Below are 15,464 nucleotides of genomic sequence, written 5' to 3'. Positions count from 1 at the left end.
TTCTTAGTTCTGTGAAGCCAAGTCATGGAAAACCTGATACACACTGAAAGTGTACTGTAATTGCGACTACATTTCCAAATAAAATATTTCAAATATGTAACTTGCCTACCTTAATATTGCAAATATGTAACTTAAGTAAATTTTAAGATTTTTGTTACCGTTCAGGCCCTCAGTTTTGAAATTTTTGTTTAGCAAGAATCTCGAAGCTCAAAAAGCTTAAATGAATACTTGGAGGATCACTACTTAAATGACACTGCATAGTTGTAGTATAATTACTTCAATGAAATGTTGCCTTTTTATGGGGTACTTAAACAAAATGTTACCTTTGTATGGGGTACTTCAAAGAAATGTTACCTTTGTATGGGGTACTTCAAAGAAATGTTACCTTTGTATGGGGTACTTCAAAGAAATGTTACCTTTTTATGGGGTACTTCAAAGAAATGTTGCCTTTTTATGGGGTACTTAAAAAAATGTTACCTTTGTTTGTGGTACTTTAAAGAAATGTTGCCTTTTTATGGGGTACCTCAAACAAATGTTACCTTTGTATGGGGTACTTCAAAGAAATGTTACCTTTGTATGAGGTACTTCAAATAAATGTTACCTTTGTATGGGGTACTCCAAAAAAATGTTAACTTTGTATGGGGTACTTCAAAAAAATGTTACCTTTGTATGTGGTACTTCAAAGAAATGTTGCCATTTCATGGGGTACTTCAAACAAATGTTACCTTTGTATGGGGTACTTCAAAGAAATGTTACCTTTGTATGGGGTAATCAAAGAAATGTTACCTTTGTATGGGGTACTTCAAAGAAATGTTACCTTTGTATGGGGTAATCAAAGTTAAAACGATCCTGACAGATTAACTAGAGGGACACAACGTCTAAATTTTCGGACTTTGAACCTGTAGCTACTGGTTTGTATTAAAATTGTCTAATAAAAAATGGCTAGTTCAACATATATTTAACTCGCTGAATTTCCGAACGCTGAGCAATCAGACAAATGCAGCAGCTAAACTTGAGCTAAAACTGAATTTGAGCATTAGATTTTTTTCTTCTTTTTTATTTAGATATTGTAGTCTGGTTCCATGAAGACTATCAATGACCAGTCTGGACGTAAAAACAGCTTGTTTCAGTTACGAGCATTTATGATACATGTTCTTTTTAATAACAAACCCTTCCATACCGGTTTTTTTTTTTTGCATGGACTTTGTTCATGCAATGCATAAATCACGGCAATAGATCAAGTTTCACTTTGTTGACTTTAATTTTTGGATACCATCAGTGCAGTTCTCACGATGTTTTGGATTGAAGCGACTGCCCCAGACGTTTTAATATCCCTTTACCCAGTGTAGTGACCACAAGAAAATTCTAGTGTTGCTCTGACGCTCCTATTATTCTATATCGCAAACCACATTATTATGTGACATATCATGATAAACGACATGAGTCTACATCCCTCCTAAAGAAAATATCTTCCGTATAAGATGTAAACACTATAATAACCCTGCAGGATTGGAAAGTAGCATTTTTGCCAAAAACCAAGAAATAAACACGCACAGACGCATTTAAACATCATGTGCCATATTTACCTACGACTTCGCTCTTGCTGGTGACATTACACTTTATTTCCTTTGTCTTAATGTTGTCGTATCGATTTGGGTTGATGATGTTTTCTTCGGTCACGCGTGTACATCGTGAAACATATCTGTAGCCGTAGTTACTGTACTCTTGGACCTGCTGTACGTCTGTATATGCAACGGAGAAAGAAATAAACAATTGGTAAATAAACTACTGCCTAAATGTTATACATGAAACTAGATCAGGTTTAACTCCAAATTGGTAGAAAGAATCTGTCTGGGACGGTTGGTCATATGCCATAGAAAACTTGATCTTTCACCGACTCGAAACTAAGAACAAGCACTGCTTTGTATTTATTACACACAGCTTCCCCTTTTACCCGTATTCTGAATAATTTAGCTATACAATGTGAATGAAGTTCAAAACACATTAAGATTCATAAAAGTTTTGATTTAAAAATATCGACGCACAATTGTTAGTGAAAAACTTAAATAATTCTAGTCTTAGATCAGTCTTATCTTTTGCTGTGGAACAAAAGAAAATGTGATACATAAACCACTTTGGGTAATTTATGTTGCTTTTGTTGCAAAGTTTAAAACAGTCACGAAATGTATCATCTTTTCTCCCAAAATTATAAATAATCAATAGTTACAACGAAATATAAGTCTTCTTTTTATTGCACCTTGATGCTAAGTTGTACACTAAACGAATGAATCAAACTGGATAAAGTTTGTTTAAATATTATTTATCGTCTTTCGATGGGACAAACTGTAATGGTTGAAAAAAGTTGTTTGAAAATATTTATCTTTCATCTTTCATGAAAATTGATTATTTTAAAAATGAGGGATTGGATTTGAATTAACCTACGATTATTTCGCTATAGAGACCGATCACTACATCACTTATCCCAAAACCTGGTTTTATGGCTTGAAGAATCGGTAAATTGTCCGAGTTTTGTTTCTTATTAGTGTTTGTTTCAGCCGCCATCGTGACTCGTAGCCTATGTTGAAATTTTAAAAAATTATTATTAGATCCGACAATAAGCAGCTGCTAAATAGGCTTATTTTGTTTTGTGTGGAAATAATTTTGCATTATTCATTCCTCCGTCCACATCAAGTTCACTCACCCTGGAAGGGAATGACACTCATAATATAAAAACTGCAGAGTGAAGAAAAATTGACGGAAATTAATGATATTACTATCAAGTTTGTCTTTCGAGGTTGATTCGATTGACAAGAACTCATGCGGGTAATTTTTAGATCTACTGCAAGTATACCTTAATTGTAGATGGAAAATCAGATGTGAGTCTCAAAGGCATAAAAAATCAACTGCTAGATATTTTTGTGATTTATACCCATCAGGAGAAGAAAACGTAATTTTCCCTTTATATCAGGTGATAGCCCCAAAAATGAAACTCACTAATTTAATCTCAATATGTTCTAAATTCTAATCTTTGAACATACTGAAATCAATCAACATACAGTAGTAACATAAACTGTATTTATCTCATATGTGTGGATTCGTTTGAGGTCCCAAATGCTACTGAATGTCATCATTTATTCCACTTTAATATGAGATTTTGCCAGACGCTCTAGAATTAGATGTCGCACATTTCTTCTTATTTATTTATTTATTTATTTATTTATTATTATTATTATTATTATTATTATTATTGTTGTTGTTGTTGTTGTTGTTGCTGCTGCTGCTGTTGTTGTTGTTGGTGGTGTTGTTTGCATAATGGTAGGCAACATATTAAACATATGGGTATTAAATATACATTAAGTCCCAAAGTTGGTAAATATATTTCATGTAGACCATGTAATTTGCTGCTGAGGTAATGGTAATTCAATCTATAGTCTTATTATTCCGAGTAAGAAACTGGATTTTTCGTCATGCTGAATTATTGCTGTGACCAATGAAGTAGGATACAATTGATAGGGATTGAACTCCGCAACTGTCTTTTAGCTAAGCCAAATAAAAACACTACCATCCTGAAGAGTAGTTGCCCTTATACGTTATAGTCTGTTTTCAAAACTAGAAATCTAAGTTGTACTGTGAGTTACTTCGTACTGCAAGAGCCGCCAATGCACTGTTACTGCTCGTCTGGATCAAAACTACAATTTTCCTACGTAAATTATGGTATCAGTAATAGCTAATGTGCATACATGCAGATCCTTAAGTTTATTTAAATATGAACATGTATCATATATAATCAGGCTTTCTTTCTCTTTTAAATGCGCTTTACTCAGCAAAGATTGCCTGAAGTTGTAAATGTCATTTTTGACAATGGCATTCTCTCATTTGTTCATTCTGAAATGATATATACACAAAACTACATACGTGTTTTGTTCTGGGTCGTCGGAAAGAAAGAGTTTGATATTGCGTAGGGATACGTCGAGGCCATCAGACCGAAACGTATTCATAAGCCATATCAATCGATTTGTTTTCTTCTATTCATAACAAAATGCGAATGCGCTTTTGTATTTGTTACACATTTCCTCTTTTACGATTTCTAAATATGTTTAGCTTTATTGTATCAATGCATTTCAAAACAAATAAGGATTTATGAAAGTTCGATTCACTGCATCTGAAAATATCTACGTGATGACGTCAACGAAGAAACCTAAATAGTTCGAATCTGGTTGTGTGATACGGATTTACAGTTTGAACAGCTGTATCGAAACCCCCAGATCAAGCATGTGACATTTAAACTGTATGCAATACTGTTCTTTTTCAAATCTATAATAGGGCTTTATTACCAAATATCTCCACATCTTGCGTCAGGTGAAGCATCGATTCATCGGAGGCTGAATAAAAAATAATATAAAGTATGAAAAAAGATACATATCGGATTAAACAGAATGACAACGATCCGTGAGGTAATGGTAAATATATTCCATTCAAACGAAGCAGTAGTACGTTTGGTCATCTGGCATCTTTCATTGAATCTTCTTTTGACATAGTCGACTCCGTGCGCCAAAAAATGCATAATACTCTATCGCCAAATTTGTATAAGGTAGCAGCGGATGTTGTTTAATTGTTATTGCTATTATTATTTTTAATTAAATATAAACAAGTGCGTTTTATTTTGTTAATAATGGTTACAATGCTTAGATCGGTTTCGTTTATCAGTGTTAGAGATATAAGCTCAAATATGTGCCAGTTGGTAGTTGGACGGACATAATTTTGCATAAAATTTACATTTCGTTGTCACCTGGATATTCCCCATTGAATCTGGTAGAAATAAGTGTTACGTACCCATTGAGATAACAGTCAGTTTGAGGTTGTCCTGTATTTGGTAGTCATTAATTGTGGTAATCTTTTTTAGTTAATACAGATCTCGAAAGACCTCGATGCCAGCATGCGTTCTCATAGCTTTTAAAATTTCTTGAGTAGCTTTTGAGAATCCTTGAAACTCTTTCTATTTTATGGATGATCGTCATTTTGTATTTAAGAAATTAGATCTTTGCATGCAAGAGTTCTGCGTCTAAAATGTCTGTAAATGATCGATTGGCATTTGAAAAACAAGAAACAAGTAATTGAAATCTCTTTACATTTTTACTGATGGCAGACAGATTTGAATGTGGATGGGCACCATCTGTACAAATCTGAATAACTTTAATACCGGGATTATTTCCATTAAATTAAATATAATTTGTTAAAAGAGTATTTTGAAACATTCGTCAAAATTGTTTAAAATGCCATTGAAATATCGGCCAAATTTGGAAGTGGAAAAAATAATTTATACCAAACTGAAATGTTTGATAGCAGAATGGTACACCCTAATTTTGTAGGAATGATATTAGGGATGTTGAGAAAATAGCAAACGTGGACGCGCGGACATTCACGATGCACATTGGATGATATACAAAATTTAGTACATGAAATTTGTGAGGTAGCGGGAAAGATACAAACTGATAAGCCATAGCCATGCTCGAAAAGATACTATGTCTTTAAACTGAATACAAAAGGATATATATTGTTTGTCATTTTCGTTTTCCCTTGTTCTCGTATACACAAACATCAACCCACCTCGAGGAACAACTTCGAATTCTGCTGGTTTGGATATGATTGGAGATTGCGATCGAAGTTCGAAAAATACCACCAGTTGAAAAGTGTGTTTGTTGTTCGGATCGACATCTCGAAGGAGAAAATTTGTCTTTGTTTTCCAGTCGGACACGTCATGTACATCAACAGCCAAGGTCCCTGACATCTTGTGGTTTATCACCACTCTCTGGAAACAATACAACTGACATATTTATTTTGAATGAACTCCTTAATACACATACATGATTTAAGATAACATAAAAATGAAAGAATCTTTTGTCAGTCTTCGTTTTTGTCATCCTCCCTTATGCACTAATATCACTACTACTGCGACGACGATGGCGGAAGCGGGGGCAGTTGTGATCAGGAAAATAATCATTTTTTAAAAGATTATGCAGCGAACGAAAAAAATAAAGATTTCTGAGACTGATCATCATATCGACGTTCAACTTTGAATCAAAGAACTGCTTTTATGTCGTCATGCCTACTAATTTAGTTATGTCTAAAACTGGCTACAGTGACGTTGTTCAATTGAAAGCCAAATTGCTGCTAATTTCATATGAAAGTATAAACAAGCGGTCCAAGTGGGTGCTAGATTTCTTGCCTTATAGACCTAATTGGAATACCCTGGACTTTTCCGTCAAGTCAAGCAAGAAATCTCAGATGTGATTCGACGCGAATAAGAACTTTATTCCGAACTATTTTTGTTCACGTTGCACATTATAGCAGAAGAAGGAGACAAAGTCACAAATGGAGACATTAATGGTCTTCGCAGTCGTGACACATGAGGTGTACTCCTCCGGAGGAGAATCATCAAATCCATCAAATTTATGTACATTCCTACAATTACAGGCAAGGTTACATCTCGACTTGACAGAAAAGGCCAAGCGATGTTCCGATTGCTATTAGACACAAGCAATAACTCAGTCAAAAACTCCTTCCTCTCAAATTTGATCAAAATTTATAAGTTTACTTATTTTATTCGGAGAATTTTGTTGTTTGGGGGCTTTTAATATTTTGTATTTACACTGGTCGCATTGTCTATCAGCATCATCATCATTATTACCAATTAGAGACCAAATCTAGATGAAATGGGTAAAATGAGTTTATATTTGCTATTTTCACTAATGTCGGTGATGGTGATGTTTGATGTCACACCGGCACTGTCATGAAAACATTTAGAGACATTAATGAAAGGATGGCCGCTAACAGATGAAACAGAATCATTTCAGTCAGGTTTTTATGTATCTCTCTGAGTCCGCTTAAGTGTTTTAAGAAGCTGATGATAGGTATTCATCCTGATTGTTTGAGAATTCACAACATTCCTAAGTCTGACACTCCACATCAATTTTGGCAGCATGTCCTAGGCATCAAGTCTTTTAAAGTTTTAGGAAATCTTGAGGAAATTGGCTCAATAATTGGTGTTGATAATAGGTTCTCCGTCTTTTTGCCTTGCACGGTACAATACTGCTTTAAATGTTTAAAAAATAACGCAGGATACAATTTAGGTAGAGATTGTCCTAAGGAACTGTCTCTATCAACTTTCACGAAAAATTACTAAACCTTTCTGGATGATAAGTCAAATAGTTGTTTCTAAATAGTTGCTATGGAAACCACAACCCTGCTATGAAAACTAGTCCAGACAGAAATATGACGGAACAAGTCGTATGGAACATTTCCATCAGTTTTGTTTAGAATCAGTCTATCGGCCTTGGCGAAGAAATTAAAAAAAAATAACAAACACTGACAGGCGCAATTACTAGTGAGATTATGGCATAAATGACCCATTGAGTTCCATACTCTAAACTCTAATGGCCTTCAGCGATACTCACTATCATAGGTTAAAGCCCCAATGCCGCCGTTACGTGCAAAAGGTCGTATATGTCAGATCAGATGAATAAATCCTGATCTCTAAAAATATTGGTCCTATAAGTCGTTAGGTTCCTTTAAAATTTAACAATATCAAAGATTCATTAATTCCTCGCACGAACAGAGAAACGTAACCAATGTTCACATATGTAGGAATTAATCCGATGTTGATCGCCGACATCACGTTGATCAACCAATTTCAGCCGAAAGCTCGACCCCACAATTTAAAAACGTAACGGTTGTTAAAAGAATAAAGAAAACACCAAGCTATGTCGGAAACTGTAGGTGATATTATCATTATGTGATATTTTTCTAGATTACTTTGTTTCAAATATAAATAATCTTATGTTATAAGTTTAGGCTCTAATAAACACTAACAAAAGAAAGAACGAAAAAACAAACTTTGAAAAATTTAACAAATAATTTATTTTCCTGGGAAGACACTGTACAATTGGAAAAATAAGAACTTACGGTTTTAAGAATCAAATCCAAAAATAATCCAAGAATAGTCCAAGAATTAAATTAAGTCCTAGTAATGAAATATTCTAATGAATTCAAGTTCGAGTCCCGACGAAATATCCAAAATGGAAGGCGATGACGTATACTGTGGTCAGTATGGTGCTGTAGCATCTACAGTTTTTTATTATTCCACAGACAGTAATATTGCGGCTTTTGAATTCCCGAATAAAATTTAAAGAAAAGTCTTTGTCCAAGAATTGCATTAGCACTCAAATATTTCCCTGGAATAAGAATTAATCTTTAAATAATCAAAATAATTTGAATACAAATTAAAATATAACTCCAAACTGTCACAACAAAAGGAACACCTTTACGTCCTAGTGTTTAGAAGCCCGACTGAGAAATATCTCTCTAAACATCACTAATAAATCTAACTACTGCGCAATTTCGGAAAACCCAGAATTGCGAAATAGAGGCTGTTTACATATAAAGTCACGTATTCCCAGTATGACCTTAATAAATAAAAAAAAACACAATTATTTTGCTCCGAGAATAAAATAAAAATAGAAAGTTGTTTACTTGTCTCAGTGATTTCTGAATCAATGTCAGGAACTAAGTCAAAAATAGAAAGAGTGTTTCTATTATAAGGTGTTTAGGAAAAGAGTCAGGTCAAACTGAATTTTCTGAAAAAATACCAAATTCGTAGTAAACAAAATTACATTACTTTCACATGTAATGAAATTAAAAATAAAAAGATTTTAAAACTTACAAACAATTATATCAAATCAAATATAAATTAAATCAAATATACATAACAATAAATTGTAAACGAAATGAAAGAAAAAGGTTAAGCATATTATTTATGATATGTGCTTATTTAGCTTCCAACTTCTCAGATACGCTTAAAAGTACACACCTATCTCTCTTCCTTCTTTACTGAATCAATTTTACAGCCATGTGCGAATGGTGTTAATATTAGATTAGTCACTAGCGAAATTTGTCGAATGCATGGTGTTACGACCATACGGTCTTAAACTAAGTAACATAAAAGAGCAAAAACCATAAAGTTTTGTAAAATTCAATAAATAATTTATTTCCATATGATACAAAGAAAAAAAATTAAAAAGAACTCACAGTATTGTGAATTAAATCCCAGATGGTCCTAAAAGGTCTATTACAAGTCCAAATGTATAAAGTTCCAATTGAATTCCAGTAGTATTTCAAATAAATTGGAATATTGAATGTGTTGATGTGCGTATAGTCTAGAACGTGCTAATATGCCTATGGCCTGGAGTGTGGAGATTTTCTAAAGCTATTATAGCCGAACTAAAAAAGGCATTAGAGAAGCTGTCCTTAGGTAAAGCCCCAGGAAAAGATGGTATCCCAGCAAAAGTCATCAAGTGCGGCTGCAGCGTGCTGCTCACACACCTGCACGACCTCCTTTGCCAGTGCTGAGATGAAGGTGCAGTGCCTCAGGACATGAAAGACGTCAACATCGTAACCATGTGCAAGAACAAGGGCGACATAAGCGACTGCAACAACTACAGGGGCATGTCCCTTCTCAGCATCGTGGTTATTGATTTCGCACGCGTCACTATGAACAGAATGTAGACGATTGCTGACAGAGTTTATCCAGAGTTGTAATGCGGGTTCCGCACTGAGAGGTCCACAATCTATATGATCTTCTCCATCAGGCAACTGCAGGAGAAATGCAGAGAACAACACAGACCCATCTTCCTGGCCTTTATAGACCTCGCCAATACGTTCGATATGGTCAGCAGAGACGGACTCTTCACAATTAGGCGAAAATTGGATGTCTTCCAAAGCTGCTAAGCATGATTCAGTCCTTCCACGATGACATGAAAGGCACAGTGCAGTACGATGGCTCAACGTCCGACCCCTTCGACATCCGCAGCGGAGTCAAACAGGGCTGCGTCCTTTCCCCCACGCTCTTCGACATTTTCTTCACTGTTTTGCTCAAGCACGTCATTGGGACGTCCACAGAAGGGATCTACCTGCACACGCGATCAGACGGCAGACTCTTCAACCTGGTACGACGGAAGCAAAGAGCAAAGTGCGTGAAGCAACCATCAGGGACATGCTCTTCGCAGACGATGATGCTGTAGCCACTCACACAGAAGCTGAGCTACAGCGCTTGATGGACCGCTTTGCTAAAGCATGCGATGAGTTTGGGTTGACCATCAGCCTAAAGATAACAAACGTGATGGCTCAGGATGCGGACTCCTAAGCATCATCATCAACAACTACGAACTTGAGGTAGTCAGTCAGTTCACGTACCTCGGCTCTACCATCACCAACAACCTCTCGCTCGATACTGAGCTCAACAAGGGGATTGGAAAGGCATCAAGAACTGTCTGCAGGGTGTCGCAGAGAATGTGGAGCAACAGTGTGCTGACCCTGAACACTAAGATCTCCGTGTATCATGCCTGCGTGCTAAGCACTATGTACGCCTCACAAGAGAAAAGACTGGGCGCCTTTCACATGCGATGCCTCCGACGCATAATTGGGATCACCTGGACCGATCGAATAACAAACAACGAAGCGCTTGAACGTGCAAGGATTCCCAGCATGGTCACACTCCTCCGCCATCGTCGCATCAGATGGCTGGGCCATGTACGTCGGATGGATGACGGATGGATCCCCAAAGACATTCTTTATTCGAAACTTGCCGCTGCCAAAAGATTAACCTGACGGCCATATCTTCGCTTCAAGGATGTCTGCAAGCGCGACGTGAAAGCCCTTGACATCGATGTCAACACCTGGGAAGAGCTTGCTCTAGACGGTTCCAGCTCGCGACATGCTCCGATCACTGGTCTGAACACCGCCGAGGACAAGCTACGCGTACTAGCTGATGAAAAGCGATCGCAGAGGAAGAAGAAGCAGGTTAAACCCAAAGCAGGCTCAACCTTCAAGTGCAGCAAGGACTGCCACTCCCGTCTTCGGATACATATCCACAGCAGACGCTGCACAACCACCAACTGGACATCTCTCATGGGTGTTCTTGTTGCTGAAAATGTGAAAGTTTCTGGTCAAGATTATTCAATATTTATACATTCCAAAGACTGGTTACACCAAAGTCACTACAGTCCGATCACATTCCATCGCTTAAATCCTGACAGTGTTGGACAGTTACAACTAACTTGACTGCATGAATAACTAGGCTATCTCTATCAACACACTCCCATAACATATTTATATGGCAAAGTTGTTCTTGTTTTCGCTTCCCAGAGTGTTAACTGCATAAGTGCCAAAGTATTTAGCCAGATGAGGGTCTTGTGGCATGGGCAAGAAAGCCAGAATTTTATCAGGATGGAAACTCCTTTATTTGGTACTTTTGTCATACCTTAATTTCATTTTTTACTGAGTAAAGATTAGTTCTTGCTACTTCACAAACTTTTGCCAACTTATATTTGATATTAGAAGCATAGTCAAGAAGATTAATTTCTGAATCTTAAGTCAAATAAGTTTCTCTTTTGTTAACTTCAATGGTCCACGGACAGTAGGCTAAATATTAGCTTAAAAGGACTAAAGTTAAGTCAGGTGAGTTGAAATATTTTAAGGCTAGTGCCGTAAATTAATAACTAGTCACTCATTGATGAGGTCAACATAGCTATTTAAGTTACTTCTTCATTTCCTTATAATCATCAGTGACATTAATCATATTTTTTAAATAAACTCTGCTAAACTAACATTTTCTCTAAAAAGGACATAAAGCTGTAAGTTTTGCCAATACACGCAGGAACAAAACTGACTATGCCATGGTTTGAGAGTGAGTGTATGATAGCCAGAAAACATTACCATTTGTATAGGAAAGTCCACGAACTCAGAATAAATGAAGCGAGTAAAGCTACTAGGTTAAATGTCGGTTTTCAAAATCCTTGCAAAGGAAACTACGCACTGTGCAGTCCAGAGGTCCAAAGAGTAACTGGAATATGATAAATATTTTCGGCAAGAAATACTGGCTTGGAGCAATGATATGCAAGAACGTTTACAATATTTTAAAGAAATAAACTCAGTGAACACAGATAATGACGATCGTGTAAAACCAGAAACGGTTAAATCGGCGGATGTTGTCTAAAATTCTTGTTTGAATGACCGAATTACAGCTGAAGAAATATTAAAACTCGTTAATAAAAAGTAATGAAGCAGGTTCAATTGATAATGTATTAAATGAATATATGCAAAGGTCAATTGCTGTAATGTTAAACGTGTATTACAACATTTTAATGTAATCTTGAATATTGGCTACTCACCAGATAGATGGACTAAAGGTATTATTGTGCCAATTTATTAAAATAAAGGTCACAAAACGGATATGTCAAATTATAAACCTATTACTTTAGTAAGCTCCTTTGGGAAAGTGTTTACCGTAAAACTAAACTCAAGACTGTCCTAGTTCTTTGACGAAAATAAGTTATTATCTAAATGAAATAGGATCTTTTTTATTAGTCCACGGAAAACGATATGTCTGCTCTCCAGTGGCAAAGCCCCTGGTTCAGACTCCATCCCAGCTGAAGTTTACGAGGAAGGGGACACAGCCCTGATAGAAAGGCTCCCGGAACTGTTTTTACCGATGTGGCAGCAAGAGATGATCCCGCAGGAATTCAAAGACGCTTCCATAATCCACCTGTATAAGCGCAAAGGGAACCGCCAGGCCTGCGACAACCACCGGGGTATATCCTTGCTCTCAATCGCAGAAATGATACTCGCCAGAACCCTACCGAGCCGCCTCACTTTGCACCTTGACCAGGGATTCCTGCCAGAAAGATAGTGAGGATTCCGGAAAGAACGTGGGACCATCGACATGGTGTTTGCTGCGAGGCAGCTACAAGAGAAATGTCAAGAGCAAAACTCCGAACATTTCTCCATCTACGTCGACTTGACAAAGGCCTTTGATACTGTCAGCAGAGAAGGCTTGTGGAAGGTAATGGCCACGTATGGATGCCCGAGAAAATTAAAATTCATGGTTAAGCATTTATACGACGGCATGCAGGCACGAGTCCAGGACAATGGAGAGACATCTGAGCCATTCCCAGTAACCAATAGCGTCAAGCAGGGTTGTGTTCTTGCACCGACACTGTATTGTTCTCCGCCATGCTGATCGATGCTTTCAGAGATGGAGATGCTGGAGTCGGCATCAGGTACCTTACAGATGGAAAATTATTCAACCCCAGAAGGCTTCAAGCGAAAACCAAGGTTATGACAGACACCATCAGGGAATTCTTATTTGCTGATGACTGCGCTCTCAACGCTGGCTCAGAAGTCGACCTGCAAAACAATGCTGACAAGTTCTTCAGCTCCTGCACAAGCTTCGGTCTCACCATAAGTACCGAAATGACTGAATTCTTGCATCACCTGGCCCCTGGAAAGCCCTATGTTGAGCCCAACATCAACGTCAGCGGCCAAAACTCAACATAGTGAACTGCTTCATCTGCCTTAGCAGCAAACTGTCACAGAACGTCACTGTTGACGACGAGGTGAAGATCCGCAATGCCAGAACCAGCGCAATTTTCGGCAGACTGTATGCCAACGTCTGCAATAGAAGAGGCATCAGCATCCAGACCAAACTAAGGGTCTAGAGGGCAGTTGTACTCCCCACACTACTTTATGCATGCAAAACGTGGGCTGTGTACCAATGCCACGTTAGGAAGATGAACCACTTTCACACCACAAGTCTAAGGAAATTCCTCAACATGAAGTGGTATGACAAGGTTCCAGACACTGAAGTACTCTCCCAAGCAGGTCTCCCCAGCATACACACCATCCTCATGGGCGTGACCGGTTGTACGCATGCCATAACACCGGCTGCCTAAGAGACTCTTTTATGGCAAGCTACAGCAACGACAGCGATCCCACGGAGTCAGAAGAAACGCTTCAAAGAAAACCTGAAAGCTACACTGAAAGCGTTCAACATAAACCCTGATTCCTGGGAGCAAACAGTAAGCGATCGAGTCACTTGGCGTTCCTCCGTGCACAAAGGATCCAAGTTGTGCGAATCTAGCATAACAGCGACCGCAGAGCTGAAGAGGAAAGCGTGTAAAACGCGTGCCATCAACACTCCTGGAGATGTCCCACTCATCCACTGTCCCTTATGCAAACGAACATTCCGTGCTAGGATTGGCATTATCAGCCACCTGCGCAAGCACAGAACAGAACCAGCCCCTCCAACCCTCGGATGACTAGAGTGGTCGTCGTCAACTCGACGGACGAACAACACATCACACCTTCCAAACATACTTACCTTGTAAATATGTTAAATGTTATGTTGCTTTTATACGCTGACGACACCATCCTTGTCGCAGACAATCTTGTTGACATGCAACATGCTCTTGATAGGTTTAGTAGATATTCCTATAACTGGAAACTTACAGTCAAGACAGAGAAAAAAAGTCATATTTGGTTTAGAAAAGAAGCATACATATAAATTTAAGATATGCAATGTCGATATTGATGTTGTAAATGAATATAAGTACTTAGGTCTTATATTTCACAAGAATGGAACCTTCTCCAACAGCCTGAATAATCTAGTATCCGTAGCTAATAAACTTATGCATTTACCAAGAAGGCGTATTCACAATTTAGATTTGACTATTAATAGTCAACTGAAACTGTTAGATCAAACCAATGTACAGATTTTAATATATGCGTGTAAAATTTGGACATTTGTGAAATTTGACATAGTCGAAAAAAATCATCTTTCTTTTCTCAGAAGTATATTGAATGTAAAGAAATGTACCCCTCTATATATGGTATACGGCAAACTTTGTCATTTCCCCTTAATTATCAGGTCGTGGGTTCGAACCAATGATTTACAAAAATGATACAAACAGCTGCCTCGCTTGGCGCTCAGCATTACGAGGTTAGTGTTAGGACTGGTCAGCCTGATGTCAGGATAATGTGACTGGGTGGGACATCATGCTACATGTCTGCGGCATGATGCCCTAGCGCTAGACATCACTTTAAATTGCCACACTGCAGACATCGTAGCGATATGACTGAAAAATTGTTAAAGCTACGTTAAAAATCGAAATCACACACACGCACACCTTAATTATCAACAGTAAAAGTAGCACGATTAACTATTGGGCTTATTTTACCTTTACTGATTCGAGTACAAAATCTGTAAAATTTAACTTGTCCCACTGTATCAAAACGTTCTGGGCGCCAATCTGTCTCACGTCCAGCGATATCAAATATTCTCCTGCAATGGAGCAATATAAATACAGCTCAATTTTTCATGAAGCCAATTAATTTCTACGGCGTCACGAAAACGTCATAATCAACCATTATGGGAGTTTTTAGCATACACGATATTACATGAGTGCTTTTTTCAAACGAATATTTTATAAGCGAAATGAATAATTTTACGGAGCTCGGCGAGCTAAAGATTGACACTATTCAACGAGTTTTATAAATTGCACCTGGAGTGAGCACACAAATTAGATTCTGTTTGTCACATAAGCAAAAGTAATAATTTTACTTAACAAATCCGT

At 37.5% G+C, this 15,464-nt stretch overlaps 1 protein-coding gene across 1 annotated transcript in view; it reads right to left on the bottom strand.

The window, feature by feature from the left end:
* Window positions 1–15,464, bottom strand: part of LOC149807027 (uncharacterized) — a 128,654-nt gene that overhangs the window by 77,749 nt on the left and 35,441 nt on the right. Inside the window, exons 5-8 of the mRNA XM_089950567.1 lie at window positions 15,069–15,172; window positions 5,608–5,809; window positions 4,335–4,382; window positions 1,587–1,742 (exon numbers count right to left, since the gene is read on the bottom strand). Coding sequence (XP_089806693.1) covers window positions 1,587–1,742; window positions 4,335–4,382; window positions 5,608–5,809; window positions 15,069–15,172 — 510 coding nt within the window. The remainder of the gene's footprint in view (window positions 1–1,586; window positions 1,743–4,334; window positions 4,383–5,607; window positions 5,810–15,068; window positions 15,173–15,464) is intronic.

Source organism: Sinohyriopsis cumingii, chromosome 1, assembly GCF_028554795.1.
Source record: "Sinohyriopsis cumingii isolate HCF-2022 chromosome 1, ASM2855479v2, whole genome shotgun sequence".
In the NCBI taxonomy this organism is placed as follows: Eukaryota; Metazoa; Mollusca; class Bivalvia; order Unionida; family Unionidae; genus Sinohyriopsis; species Sinohyriopsis cumingii.
This window is presented reverse-complemented; position numbering and strand designations above follow the sequence as displayed.